A 15,697-nucleotide genomic window follows, 5' to 3' on the forward strand; every position below is an offset into this window, starting at 1 on the left:
ATCTTTAAGGTATATATTAAAATGTATATAGAGGGAGAGAAAAATCCAATTGGAAAATGCTACATTGTTGATAAAATAGGGTTGTACCCTACACACTTAAACAAACGCATTTCTATTCATGCAAGGGAATTTATTTTCTTAGGAGCAGATCTTCAAGGGGATGTTCAGAGGGAATGGGGACCCTCTATTAAAAGCGTCTGAAAAGTTAAACTTTTTCCTCGCATAAATTCATACAAGAAGTTCTTAGAATACAACCCTTAGTAAGCACTTAGTCTGAGAATGACAGATGCCATGATTCAGGCCAGTAAGAGTCTGATTCTAAACAATGCTTCACTATATAATGAGTGTGAATGTTGATTATGCAGATTGAGCCAGTGCTGTCAGTATTTGGTCTGTAGCTATTGAGAAGAAAGGTTCCAGCTAATACATAAAGTTTTTGATATCGGCACAATTTTTGAAAATGGTGCATCCCAGCTAAATTTTCTTTTCTATGTTTTGGTAGAACCCAGTAGAATAAATGTAGTAAATAGAGTAGTGAGGGGAAAAATGCTAATAAAAATGCTAATTACTTGGGAAAATATTAAATGTAAAAGGATCACTGAAATAGCATGAAAATTTGTAGTTTATGCCTGCTCTCCCAATTACAGTACTGACTGCATTTTGTGGAATTCATGCTTTTTAATCTAGTGTTCTTGTTAACTGAACATCTTTTTACAGCTTTTTTATAGGGTAACTGATGAACATGCCAAAAATAGTGAACTTTATCTTGTGGGGATGATTTGCTACTCAAGCAAACATTACTGTGCCTTTGCCTTTCATACCAAGAGTTCCAAATGGGTGTTGTTTGATGATGCAAATGTGAAAGAGGTAAGTGTGAATGTTCTGATACTTGATTAGTCTTATATGTAATATAATCTAATCTTACTTGATTAGTCTTATAAGTAAACACCTTGATTTCTTATGCAACTGGAGGAGAGTGATTATATAAAGTTTTGACATCAAATTTTAAAGCTATCAAACAAATTGCCCAAATTTTTGTAATGTGTGAACACTTTCTGACGAGCAAGCACTTAAATGACAGATGTCCGCTATTCCTTTAAAACGCTGAGGGAATTTGCTATCTCTCTGAACTTCAGTGCAAAAAAGGGGGCAGATGCCTTATGTGACATAAAAGTAATCCTTTTCTTGCTGCATGTCTGAAGAATATCTTTAATAAGATGCTCACATTTATTGAATGTCTGTAGAGTACTGTGCATTTATCTTGTAAGTAAACAACCATTTCTATATCTACTATATTTGGAGAAAAATAACTTTTGGGTTATTTTTTAGGTTGGAACAAAATGGAAAGATGTGGTGTCGAAATGCATTCGGTGTCACTTTCAGCCATTGCTGCTATTTTATGCAAATCCAGATGGTACGCCTGTCTCAGCAGAAGATGCACCTAGGCAGATAATTCACTGGTCACATTATAAAGCTTCTGCAGGAAATGGAGAAGAACTTGGTAATAAAGAGCTTCCTTCGTGTGTGTGTGTGTGTGTGTGTGTGTGTGTGTGTGTGTGTGTGTGTGTGTTGACAGATTATGTTGATGTCAGTTAAGGCACATAGCATTTCCTGAGATCAGTGTTGAAAAGACAGAACCAGCAAGTCATCTAGACTCTATCCTCTAATTGGGTACTTTGGATTGGATATCATGTAGTGAGTGTCCTTACCCCAGATCCACTTCCGTAGCATTCACAGGAAAACTTTCTATGTGATGGAACTGATTAATGCAATAAGTCCTGCTAATTGATAAAGCAAGAGAATGGGAAACTTGCCATGAGGATCAAAATTTCTGAGGTAGAAGTAACTTAGACTTAACTATAAAACTGTTGAGTAGAAGGAGAGAGGAAAATTGGAAGGGGAAAGGGATAGAAAGCTGGATCTGGGAGCTTTTAATGTTTCAGATGGGATGGTATAGTGGAGGGTACTGCATTTATTACAGGAAATGAGAGAGTCTTGCTGTAAATTCCCATTAAAATGAAAGAAAGTGGGAGGAGAGAGGCCCTGTGTGACATGGATGTGTAGTTTGAAGGCTTGTCTTGATTTAGGGAAGGGGAAGTTGGATTGGTTTTGGAGAGTTTCTGGTTAGGGCTTTAATATTCTTGGGTTTAACCTTAAATTGGATAAAGCACTGTTGGGTGACTTCATATATTTCTGCTAACACTCCTTTTCAACGTATTACACTTGATTTGAAACCAAAGTTTCTTGAGACCAAAGTTAGAAAATACATAAGCTTTCTGTTTTCAAGTGAGTATTGTTCAACATTGCCTATCCTAGGATTTGAAAAGCCTACCTTGCCAAAGTCAGATCACACGAGAGAAAATGGGTTTGGAGAATCTGCTGCTCAGAAGAGCAATAAAAAATTTCAGCCAGAAAACTCAGCCTTCAGTAGAAACCATATTCAAGCAAGTGTTGGAAGAGGGTCTGGTATGTGTCTTGTAAATATTTAATTCTTTTATAGCTATGTTATTTCATGGCTTTACATAGTTTTCATGGGTTTTTAAATGATGACCCATTACAGATTACAGCAGTGGTTCTCTAACTGGTGGGTTGCGATCCACCAGGGAACTGGAAGGCCATTCCAGCTAAAGGGGAGTGGCCAAGAAATCAGCAGCAATGCGATCAGCATGATCGCGTTACTGCCAGGTAGGAAAGAGTTTTTTTTAACTTACCTAGGGATCACTATAGTTCCCCAAAGGGTCTGGGGAGCATGTGACCCCCTCTGCAGCCCTCTCAGCGCCTCAAAGTACTGTAAAAAGCAAAAAAAAACCACACACGGTTTCATGACAAAAACCAGAAGTGTGTGTGGTTTTTTTGCTTTTTACAGTACTTTGGAAGTGTGGGGGAGGGCTGCAGAAGGTGTCTGTTGGCATTATACACAAATTCAGTCTTGTTCACCAGACTTACCTGCTTTATCTTTTCCCCTTGATTAACATTTATGCAAATAATTATTTTCCTATATTTGATTTCTTTAATTTTTAATGTTATAAAATGTTATGATTGCAGTCATCTAATGCAAGCAATGTGGATTACTGAATGTGGCAACCCTTTAAAATATGACGGAAGCCAAATAGCAAATCAGGAGTACAGGAGTTGTCAGACACAATCTTTGCAGTGTACAAAATTATATGAAAATATTTTTGGGATACCTCACATGTATTGATGCCCTTAAAACAACCCTGTAAAGTTTAACTTTTGCCATATTGCAGCAGAGGCTGAGAGAGTCCCTTTCTTAAGGCCACCTAGTATGGCAGAGGCAAAGATTTGAATCAGAAGTCCTGATTTGCAACTCGAGGCCCAATCCAATCCAGCTCTCCAATGCTGATTCAGTCATGCCAGTGGGGCATGTGCTGTATCCTGTGGTGGTGTTCGGCAGTCAGGAGGCCTCAAGGAAAGGAAATGTGTGTTCCTCAACCTTGGGCCTGCATTGTGGCTTCATCTGCCCTGGAAAGTTGGATAGGATTGGACCCTTGGGCGCAATCCTAACCAACTTTCCAGCATTGGCTTAGCTGTGGCAGTTGTGCTGTGTCCTGCAGTTGGGAGGCAATTAACATCTTCAAGGTAAGGCAATGTTTGTTCCCTTACCTTGGAGTTGCATTACACTTATGTCAGTGCTGGAATGTTGGTTAGAACTTACTTCTGAGTAGACCTGGTTAGGATTGTGCCCTAAGTCTCTTAGCCACTATGCTACAATGGCTCTCTTGTATAATGTCTGTTTTACAGCCAGCCCATGGTGGCAGGCAGAATGTATTTAGTTTTAGTTTGTTAGTGAGGTGATGTAATTGGTAAGGTTGGAAACTTCCCCCAGTTCCAAAAACCAGCTACTATATACAAAGCCCAAATAGTCCCAAATCTTTGATTTGGGATGAGCATGCCCTGCCACTGAGCAAACATCTTGGCTCCTCCTTTTGAAAATTTAATCTGGTGGGATCAGAATATGTTCAAAATAGTTCACTATGATGGGGGACTTGTAAAACAATTTTCTAATGCCTTCCAGCTCAATTTATTAACCCAGAATATAGCTGTTCACTATCGCATTCTGAAACCACTTTTTAAACTGAAGGAGAGTCAAAAGCAGTTTGGAAGTTTGGCACAGGAATTGCTAAACAGTACACTGAATGAGAAATTGGGCATGTGCGGGCAAAATGATCACATACTGGTTGATTCTAACTTTGGAGGCTAATCTTTATCCTTGCATACATATAGTAATGTGTTGACATAAGTCTGATTAAAAGGCAAACGTTACTTATATAGCAAATAAAATATTTGCTGAAAATTCCTTAATATCTAACTTCCTAATTAAATGACTAGCAAATATTAGTGTCAGATGTTAATTTGCCTATTATACTTGTTTGAAATTTGTAACTTCCTGAAGATGAGGTGGTTTGGCCATCCCATGTAGACAGCTCATGGCTTATTTGGGAGACCTAAAGCTGTTTACACAGCAGGTACTATTTGCAGCATATCTGCTCTGTGCATGTTGCAATCTTTGTCATATTGGTCTGGTGGTGCTAGGGTGGAGGGTTTGACTAGATGGCCTTTTGGTCACTTCCATGGCTCTGAATATGCAATGTATACTAACATCTATTTGTGCAGGTAAATTGGGGCATAGTGAGCAAAAGGAGAAGGCAAAAGATCTTTCTAGAGAATGTGCTCAAAAGGTAGCTGAAATGAGAAACTCTTCATCCTCTCTAAGAAAAGATGCAGACAGAGGGTCAAAGAGGGAGTCTGGAAAACAAAAAGGTAACTTCATTCTTTTTGAGAAGGGAAAAATCCTATTGCCTTCACGCTGAGTTAAAGAATCCCGTGTTTTTGTTGGAATGTTTGCTTTGAAGTTCTGTTGAGAATAACAAATTACCTTTAATTTTAAAATGAGTAAATTAATACTGGTGTGTGTGTTTTATAGATCTGCCTGGTGAAATCCGAACCAATTTTAAGCCAGGGTCACCACCTTCTGGAAATGGATTTAAGCAACATTCTAATGAACGTTTGTATGGTAGTCAGGGGAGAGGACCGTACAGACATGAGAAGGTACACAATCCAATCAAGCCTACTGCACAGGTGTTTTGTTCAAATAAAATGGATGGATTTCCTGATGGAGAGAAGATTAATCGTGTAAAGGCTGATGGCATCCCTTGTTATGATACGGATAGTAGCCAAGATTCCAAAGACAAAGGAAGCGTCAGTAGCAAAAGTCGAAGCAGAGGTTGGAAACCCATGCGGGAAACGCTAAATGTAGACAGCATCTTTAGCGAGACTGAGAAAAAGGAGCATAATTCAAAACCCAAGCTAAATGCAAGCAGTAAAACTAAACATGAAAAGGATCAGAGTTCAAACTGCCCAAAAGAGAATCCAAGTCAAAAAGGCTTAATGACTATCTATGAAGACGAAACAAAACAGGTGGGAAGTCGGAGTTCCTTGGATTCAGAAGAGAAAGGAAATGTGGAAAAAGGCAAAGGATTTACAGAGAGAAATGTTCATACTGACAGTTGGCAGATACAAAGGACTGAGTCTGGTTATGAAAGCAGTGATCATATCAGCAATGCATCTGCTAATCTGGATTCACCAGTCATTGAAGGAACCAGCCCAGTGAACACTACCACTGTTAATGAAACTGTTTCTTGCAGGTAATTATAGCAAAAATAAACATCTTGTAAAAATATGTGTATTAAAATATAAGTTTGTATAGTTAGAAATGTGCTATCTGACACCTTTCCCCATCTTACTGAAGAAACATATGTGGAATATAGTACAATAAGTTATTTTTGATTAAAGAAGTGATTCAAAACTACTCATGCCATTTTGTATAACCATAATTGACAGTTTAGCATTTATTTATTTTTTGGAAAAAAAACCTCCATTAGCAGTAAACATTTTGGGAGAGCAAGAAGTACAGAACTGGGGGTCTGATAAGCAGAACTGCTTTTCTACTTAACATTTCTGTAATGGAGGCACAAAATAATCTGAGCTGCTTTCCATATAAAAAGCTGTGGTCTGCATAGACAGTTATATTTTTCTCCACTCATCTGCCAAGAGTATCAAAGTGGTTTTGATAACAATAATAATATGAGGCCTCCCCCATCTGCCCCCCCCAGTAGACCAGGCAGAACACATGGTCGGCTGCTGTGATGTGTTCGCAAAACATTTCACAGATAAAATTGATCGTATTCATCATGACTTGGATGCCACAGTGACAAGGTCTGGTGATGTCCCCTTGGCAACTGCTTGTCTGGTGTCGTGGGATTCTTTTCAGCTTGTACAGCCTGAGGATGTGGACAGACTCCTTTGGAGTGTGAGGCCATCTGTCTACCTGCTTGACTCTAGCCCAGCTTGGCTAATAAGAGCTGCCCGGGGGGGGGGGGGGCTGGCGGAATGGACGGAGAGGGTGGTCAACTCTTCTTTGATGGAGGGGATGCTACCACTTGCTTTGAAGCAGGTGGTGGTTCGGCCCCTCCTGAAGAAGCCCTCTCTGGATTCCACTGTATTAGACAACTACCGGCCAATCTCCAACATTCTGTTTCTGGGCAAGGTGATTGAACGGGTGGTGACGTCTCAACTCCAGAGGGTCTTGTATGAAGACCCTGGATTATCTGGATCCTTTTCAGTGCGGTTTCAGGCCAGGCTTTGGGATAGAAACCACCTTGGTGGATGACCTACGCTGGGGACTGGACAGGGGGAGTGCGTCCCTGTTGGTCCTGCTGGACCTCTCAGCAACTTTCAGTACCATCAACCATGGTATTCTTCGGGGCCGACTGGCCAAGCTGGGAGTTGGAGACACTGTTTTGTGGTGGTTCTGCTCCTACTTGGAGGATCAGTCGCAGTTGGTGGTGCTGGGGGATGCCTGTCCAGCACCCTGGCCCTTATTATTATTATTACTATTACTATTAATTACATTTTTATACCGCCCTTCCTCCAAAGAGCTCAGGGCGGTGTACCCCCTCCTTTTTTCCTCACAACAACCCTGTGAGGTAGGTGAGGCTGAGAGAAAGTGACTGGCCCAAGGTCACCCAGGAAGTTTTGTGGCTAAGGGGGGATTTGAACCTGGATCTTCGAGGTCTGAGTCCACCTCTCAAACCACTACACCACCACCCTGGCCCTTGAGGTGCGGGGTGTCACAGATTTCAGTTCTGTCCCCCATACTATTTAACATCTACATGAAACCACTGAGAGGTCATCTGGGAATTTGGAGTAGGGTGCCATCAGTATACTGATGACACCCAGCTCTGTCCTTTCCTCCAGACTCCAGGGTGGCAGTTGAGGTCCTAGAGCATTGTCTGGGGGCAGTGAGAATCTGGATGAGAGTTAACAAGCTGAAATTAAATCCAGATAAGACAGAGGTTCTCCTGGTTAGGAAATCCTAGATGACGGTGCTGGAGTATTGGCTTGCACTGAATGGGGTTGCACTCCCCCTGAAGGAGCAGGTTCGCGGCTTGGGGGTCTGCCTGGACTCTCAGCTGCTCCTGGATTCCCAGGTGGCAGCTGTGGCTAGGGGGACGTTTGCTCAGCTTCAGCTGGTGCGCCAGCTGCAGCCGTACTTGGATGTGCAGACCTGGCCACGGTGATCCAAGCCACAGTGACATGGAGGTTAGACTATTGTAATGCTGTGTGTGGGGCTGCCCTTGAAGAAGGTTCGGAAACTGCAATTAGTGCAGAATGTGGTGGCCTGTGTAGTTACTGGTGGTAGGCAGTTTGACTTTGTCGGACAGCTTCTCCAGTGGCTGCACTGGTTGCCCATTCATTTCCAGACCCAATTCAAAGTGCTGGTTTTATAATTTTTAAACAACTTTTTAATACCTGGTTACAGGCTTGGGTCCTTTTATAAACTGCTCTTTTACACTTCTTATCTGATTGCTGTTTTTAAGATATCTGTTTTTAATATTTTTTATCTTGTTTTTTAAATTGTTTTTAATTTGTGTTCTTAATCATTGTTGTAAGCTGCCTTGGGTCACTTCAGGGAAAAAGGTGGGGTATAAATAAAGTTGATGATGATGATGATGATGATGATGATGATGATGATGATATAATGAATCATTAAAACAATAATGAGGAGTGCCTTGAGGTTGGTGACTATTGCTTCCCCTACTCATCCTCACAGCAGTTGCTGGTTCTACTAAATTGGGCCGCTCTGTTCAGCTGAAGAAGCAGCAGCAGGTAGACAAATATTACAACTGCATGGGTGGGAATGAGAGTTATGGTCACATGCTCTTTGTATATTTTATCTGCAAGATTCACCTGACATTAGTTGAGCACTTTGTCCTCTCCTGCAAATGCTTAATGATGCTCAAAGCAAAATCTGACCTATTTGTTTCAGCTGTGTTAAGAATACAGGGGAGAGTAAGAGAAGGGGGAAAGACTCATTTGGCTTGCCTCTTCTAATCTGCTTCTTCAGAGGCATTGTGTTGGTGCTTCTGCCTTGGCAGTTTGAGTTCTGATGCAAGTGGACTGCTTGCAAGATTGTGTTGTGGTGGGGCAGAAACGGGAACTAAGAGGTCCCTCTGGATTGGTCTCTAACAAAACCACTTTACTTTGATGCTTCCTGTGTGGTGAACACAGAAAATCATTTTTGTTAAATATTCCTTAATGCTTTTGGTATAGTGAAATCTATTCCTTTTTTCATCTGGCCTTGTCTATTCTGACTTTTAAAAAAACTTTCTTTTATAGTGACCAGAATCTGTCGGTTAGATATTCTGGGTGTGTCTTGCTGTCTACCTCCCACCAGAACAAAAATGCTTTAGATGGTAAGAATTCAGTCTTTTATTTTTAAATATATTGAACACACTTAAATTGGCATTTTGCATTAATTAAAAATATGATGGTTATCTCTGTCATTGACTGTTGCTGGTACTGCAGCTACATTGTACTAAAAGTAGTGATGCCTTTAAGAATAAATTGTCTTTCCTTTGTGGTCATTTTAAGAAAATGTGTTGTGGCTTCCTAATATAAAATTGTGATTAGAAATAATTTCCACTGTATCTTCGAGTATTTTGTATTCCAAAATATTTTTGGAAAATATAGCTGTTCCTTGGTTTCAAATAGTGAGCTTATATTGGCCCCTCCAGGACAATTTTATATTTATGTTAAGTTTAAAAGCCTTAAAGTATAACAACTCTATCAGTTCTAAATTTAACAGACCAGAGTATATTTTACTGCTTTCATGCTTTGTTAATAGTTGTGAAGCCCATGATTTGCAGGACCAATATCTGCCATATTTGGCTTACTAGAACCTAGAGCCAAAATTCCTACTAGACTGTCTCTGGTTAACCATGCTTGGATCTCCATGTCAGCAGAAGAGAAAAATAACACATCTATTTTTAAATTAGCTGGAATTCTGAAGGCACAAATCTCCTGGTCTCAGTGAGCAGCTCTGAACACATGCCATACTGATACTATGTTGCAGTTGCTTCCTGTAAGCATTTGCTGCCTCCTTCTGTTTAATACCTGTATGGCAACACATAGCAACTTAGTTAGGTAGCTCAGCACTGAAATTGTAGCACAGTGGTTCTCGCACATTAAGCACCAGGACCCACTTTTTAGAATGAGAATCTGTCAGGACCCACCGGATGTGATGTCATGTCTGGAAGTGACACCATCAATCAGGAAAATTTTTAACAATCCTAGGCTGCAATCCTACCCACACTTACCCAGGAATAAGTCCCATTTACTATCATTGTTAAAAGAATATACATAGTAGCTTGTTAAATGTACAGGTCTGTCACATTTCCCCAGATGCAGTCACATACCATGGTAGCATCAAGTCTAATAGATTAAAAATAACATTGAAATGAATGGGGACCCACCTAAAATTGGCTTGTGACTCACCTAGTGGGTCCCAACACACATTTTGAGAAACACTGTTGTAGCACATTCTGCATGGAGCTCAGCCATTTAAATGTCAGCTTCATGCTTTTGAAAACTCAACTGTATTGACATGGACATCTACGCAAAAGATTATTTTCAAAATTGCGTGTTGTCTTTGTTTCTGGTATTGCTAAAAATTTTTCCCATGTGTATAAAGATTGATACTGCAGTGCACTGTAAAGCTCATCAGTGAATTCTAAACAGTGTACAAAAATTGCAATGTATTGAAGTAAATACTGTTTTGCAGCCTTGAAGAAAGACCAGGTAAATACCCATATAAACTACAGACCTCATAATCTCCCATCAACATCTCATCTGCAGATGTACAGTCCTCCATTGAAAAGGTAACTTTTAAATATACTGTCTAAAGCAGTTAAGTATAGCAATAACTAAGTCTTCAGGTAGCATATTGATTTAGGTCATTTTGAGACAGACTTGCTGTCCTGTGTGTGTTGTAACTGAATTCTTACAATTCTGAAAGACTAGTTTGTCCATTTGTTTTGGTAGCTGGCAAATTAGATTAATATAATGTGCTCTACATTGAACTTTGGAAAAACTGCCAGAAACTTCAGTTCAGAACTGTAATTTTATCACTCAACACAACACTTAAATGTGCACTGATTTTTCAGTCTTTCTGGACACTTTTCAAAGTTTTGGTGTTGACATATAAAGCCCTAAACAATGTAGAGTCTGAATGTCTGAAGCACCATCTTCTCCCATATCAGCCTGCCTGTATGCTACAATTATCAAAAGAGACCTTGTTTAGAAGGTTCAGCCTTGAGAAATTAGGTGAGTGGTCACCACTAAGGCTTCCTTGGTGATATGAGAATTTAAAACTTGCAACATGTCTGTCATGATAACTAGCTGTGTGGGTAGAAGGCTTGTGTATTTTGTGGGTACAGTGGGCATACAAGTTTGTCTATACTTCTTCCCCCATGGGATCCCTTTTAGGGCAACCAGCTGCCTCTCCTAGTCTCACCTCTTCGTCAGCGTAGCCTATCTTAGTTTCTTTTTCTTGGACACACTGTGTTACAGAATGCTAAAAAGTGACTTGGCCCTTTAAAGTGCACAGATCAACCAGAATAATTGAAGTACACAATATATCCATTATCGATGTCAGGTATGATTGGATTGCAGATTTAAAGTGTGCTTAGGTCAGACGTACTTTGTTTTTCATTATTTTATAATTTTTTTGTGTTGTAGGACTGACATTCCTGACTGCAATAAGAAGTTTGTCCCTTCCTTAACGCTACAGACCACTTTGAAAGACCACATGGAGAGAGAAATGAAGAACTGTGCATTAAGTGAGCAAAGCTCTGTACAATGGCCTAATGAAGATATACTTGATGAATCCAACATACCAGTACACAATGCTGACAGTTCAGCTTGCTCTTACAATGGTGAGAGCTTAGTGATGTCTGAAAAGGTTCAGAACAGTGAATCTCTCTCCTCCCGTTTGCCTCATGCAAAGACAGTTAGATCAAGGCCAGCACTTGCATTCTTCTTACAACAGAATATATGCAATCCGTCATATACTGAATCAGCATTATCAGCTGACTGTAAAATTCAGTGTTATGGTGGCAGGACAGATGATACATCAGAAGCAATTTACCAAAATCTTCCTCCTCCTCTACCGCCAAAGAAATATGCTCTGAGTAGTTTGCATGGATTAGAACAGGAATCCACTGTGAGTTTTAAATCAACAGAAGTACTGTGCACTAATCCCTCAAATACTGAAAGGCATGTTGCAAGTATTACTTCAAAAACTACTCCTGAAGCAAGTCCATTTGCAGATGAAGAAAGGCTTAAAACAACATTTCCCGGAAAAGAGTCCTCCAAGACAGATTTTCCATTAGGTTTATCAGTGAATGATTCGTGGGGTGTATCCAGTATTCCTGCAAATAAGGGGACTTGCCCCATGGTACCAAGCACTAGCTCTATGGATGCAAATGCAAATGATATTGTATCTCTTACTACTTATTTTTCTGTTGATAACTGTATGACTGATACGTATAGAATGAAATACCACCAGAGACCCAAGCTGTATTTTGCAGATACTAGTGTGATGAATAAAGAGACATCTCTGCCATCGACTGGAATGCAGGTAAACATGTCATACCACAATACTTCAAGTAATTCCACAGCTGAACAGAGACATAAACCTAACATTGGAAATGTGCACTGTAGTAGGTAGAACGAGTAAATGAGAATATATCCTTGGATGTACAACCTGATGCAATGTCTAGGTCTTTGTACCTTACCTGTTCTTTGTTCAGAAGTTACAGCTATCAGAGTGTTTTTTACATGCTTGTACGTTCAGAAAAGTTGCAAAGACTTTGGGTCCTGTGCTCATGGAGTTATCATGCTGCTTGAACAATGCTTGCACCTATTATAAACTAATACCAAAATTATTCAGCCAGAACTGTTACATTTTGAAGTATCAAGAGGTCCCCTTTAAATTTGTATTCATTTGATAGCTAGGAATACCTTGCTTTGGCAACTAATTTAATGCTGCTTCTTTTAACACTACTTGGTTTAAAACCTCTTGTCAAGGTGACTTTACTGATCAGTGTGAAATGCCACCCTTCCTCCTTCAAACAATTATGAAAACAGACCAGTTCATTATATTTTAAGATACTTTCTATAGATGTATCAAAAATCATGTATTCTTTAATATTCAAACACCACTTTGTTTATGTATTCAGGAAACTTTAAATATAACTGTTCATACTTTAATAACCTTGAGTGTTCTCAAGATTTCTAAATGTTGAAGAATCTTTCACATGAATGGAATTGGGGGGCGGGGGGTTGAATCCAACCCGTAACATTTACTGCCAAGACTTAACAAACCAAGAATGAAGCATTTTTAGGATTTCTCCTCTTATCCGATTTTGTGAATGCTTGTAAATTTATCAAAAAGATACGTGAAGTAGTATAATTCTCATAGGAGGCCTACAACACCTTAGGTTTCACTTGGAATGTTTGCTCCCTCATGAAAATTGTATCCCTTACCTACACTTCCACAACAGAGAATGATGGGGCAATTTCAGACAAATTCCCTGTGTGAAATTCTTATTGCATGTAAGAATCAGCCCTTAATGTCCATAAACCAAGGGAAGTGTGTCTTTCAGGGATAGGCAGTGTATGCTGCTATATTTGACTTGTAAAGCTTTTCTCTTGTCCACAGCCCTATGATGTAGCTGTGTAAATTGCCTGTTGGCTGATCACTTTAGGGTATGCTACAATGTCTATACAGTTATCAGTATATGGACTTACCTAAGGGAAGAGTGACTCTGGCTAATGAGCTGTAAGCAGTTAAAGGGAGGAGAGAACATTTCTGACAACACTTTAAAGTACTGGCTCTGCATAGGAATCCTATCTAGAGTTCTTTTTAAGATCGTGAAAGTGAAGTGCTTTTAATGGGAGTGATATTGACTTTCCCTTATATTCAGGTACTCTTAATTAGCGATAGTAGTTGTAATAAAGAACATTACTACTTTGCCTTGTTACACTAGTAAAAGGTAGAAGTTTTTCTTGTTATAGGCTCATTCTGAAATTCCTGTTTTAGCTTAACCAGAAATCCTTTCAGTGCTGAAGGGATATGCTGATATCAGAACTATACTTAGAATGGTACAATATTATCAGAAATATAACAGAAATGCTTTAGTCAGAAATTAAAATGTATCTTGAGTTCTTTCATCCTGGGAATTTGAAATAATGCCTTAATGCGTGAGTTAGAATTTATTTTAATATATAAAATGGTAGCTGAACTTCAAACAGCAATAGTTGGTGTTCCACACAGCATATACTGCAAATTGTGCACAGCACTTGTATGCAATAGGGTTTTGGGGGACTATCTTTGTGCTGCAGGAAAAATTTTCATATCATTAATTGTATAAATGATATATTTTTATATTACTACAGAAAACAGTACTTACAGATCTCTGCATGTATGGAAAATATTGCTTTGTTTTCCTAATGTCTTATTTAAAATGTATCAGTGGGCCACAAGACAAAATATTCCTCAGGAGCTCCTATAATGGGATCCATCAGCTCCTCTGTAGTAATTTCTTTCAAAGAAGCTTTAAATTGAATTGTCCCCTAGATATTGTAAGAAAAATGAATTTTATGGCACAATACTCCTTTAATCATTTTTTAATAAAAGTTTGCTAAAGGCCTGTGAGTATAATGGTTCTGGGAAAAAGATGAAATATTGCCTTTTTGTTCTAAGCATAGTAATAGCTGATACTTTAAAACACTTTATAAGATGCTTGCACTGTAGTCACATTAAGTACAGAATACAAATTTGTGCTGTTAACCAAATGCTGACAATTCTAGTATAGTTGCCCAAAGTGTGGGCTTGTTCAGACATGATTCCTTGGCTTTTACTCACTGAGATGGAGTGGGCCTCAGGCTTATCTGCTCCCTCACTGTGGGGAGAAATGGTGATTGCATTGTGAGATTCTGCATTTATTTGTAGGGGTTTTCTGAGCCTTTCAGTCTTATCCTGTAGGCTTCTGGGGACTAAATGTCTGAACTGGCCTTGTGTTTACGTTGACAGTGTCTTAACCTAAGATTTGTTACTTTTCAATATGCAGCAAACCAAATATCTTGCAGCAATTGCTTTGGAACTTGTTGCCTCCTTCCCTCCCAGTCGGTAGTACTTCAGAGTTCTTCTGCAAATGGCATTGCTTTATTTAAAGCATGTACATATTTATATTAATGTAAATGAGACTGATCACCTCCTCCAATGTAGGACAGAAAGAATTTCATCTAAAAACAGCCATGTAAAGTTTTAAATGTGTAAAAGATTTTCTAAAATTTAAACTTTTCTATTTCATTTCTCAGACAGGTATTATGTAATTTAAAGCCTTCATAGGCAAAGGTGGAATTGTAACAAGTACTGGAATCTGTAAATAATGTATAGTACTGTTTAAAGCTCTTACTGAAATCATGTATTTGAATTTGCAGTATTTATGTAAACACTAACAAATGTGAAAGACTTAATGTAAGAGCATTACTACATTTTAAAAATGTGCGTAGCAAGTGTTCACTTTCTGTACAAATGAAAAATGTTTAACTTGTAAATTTCCTTCTAAAGTGAGCACAACTAGTTGACTTATTCTGCATATTAAAGTAGCTAAATACTAGCATCGTGTTCTGAAGTGTACATGTCCTTTAAGGGGCTTAGAAATTTCTTTCAGTCTTTTTAGACTACCTTTTGTACAGATCGGTGGCTATCGGATAATGCTTAGTTGTAACTGATGGTCAATTTTTATCTGACCTTGCACTCTAAAATAGATTAATATTTGCTAGCATATGTGCAGACATTGATTTTTGACTTCTCCACAGGTGCCTATTTTTGTAACTGTTCCCTTCAAATTATACATTTGTATGACTTTTGTAATGTTAAATGCATTAACATGTCTTGTAAATTATATTTTTGTTTTTAGAAAATTTGAACCCAGAGTTGCATATTTCTGTTTCAACTGTCACATAAACAAAATTAACCTATAAAGTGTGGCTTCTTTATCCTGTTTACTGATGAGCGTTCTCAGTGAAGAGAATCTTACTTTTTTTTACAATGGAAGGACAGTTGTGGTGCTGTTAGCTTTATACTACTCAGTGGTAAAAAGCCTCTCCACTTGGGAACCTGTGCCAGACACAATCCCAAACTACCTTTAACAAAATCTTTAGTAACTTTCTGCTACATGGTTTTCCCCCAATATCTTTATAGATACTGAACACCACCAGGCCCAAAAAAGAACTCCACTTGACTCCTTGAACACAAGGAAGGAGT

The 15,697-nt window shown here is 38.9% G+C and overlaps 1 protein-coding gene across 1 annotated transcript in view; it reads left to right on the forward strand.

The window, feature by feature from the left end:
• Positions 1–15,382, forward strand: part of USP53 (ubiquitin specific peptidase 53) — a 40,460-nt gene extending 25,078 nt beyond the window's left edge. Inside the window, exons 9-16 of the mRNA XM_066632561.1 lie at positions 718–867; positions 1,330–1,501; positions 2,317–2,466; positions 4,636–4,782; positions 4,946–5,666; positions 8,701–8,777; positions 10,145–10,241; positions 11,101–15,382. Of these exons, the coding sequence (XP_066488658.1) occupies positions 718–867; positions 1,330–1,501; positions 2,317–2,466; positions 4,636–4,782; positions 4,946–5,666; positions 8,701–8,777; positions 10,145–10,241; positions 11,101–12,091 (2,505 nt within the window). The 3' untranslated portion in view covers positions 12,092–15,382. The remainder of the gene's footprint in view (positions 1–717; positions 868–1,329; positions 1,502–2,316; positions 2,467–4,635; positions 4,783–4,945; positions 5,667–8,700; positions 8,778–10,144; positions 10,242–11,100) is intronic.
• Positions 15,383–15,697: the final 315 nt, after the last annotated feature.

Source organism: Tiliqua scincoides, chromosome 6 (assembly GCF_035046505.1).
Source record: "Tiliqua scincoides isolate rTilSci1 chromosome 6, rTilSci1.hap2, whole genome shotgun sequence".
NCBI classification, from domain to species: Eukaryota; Metazoa; Chordata; class Lepidosauria; order Squamata; family Scincidae; genus Tiliqua; species Tiliqua scincoides.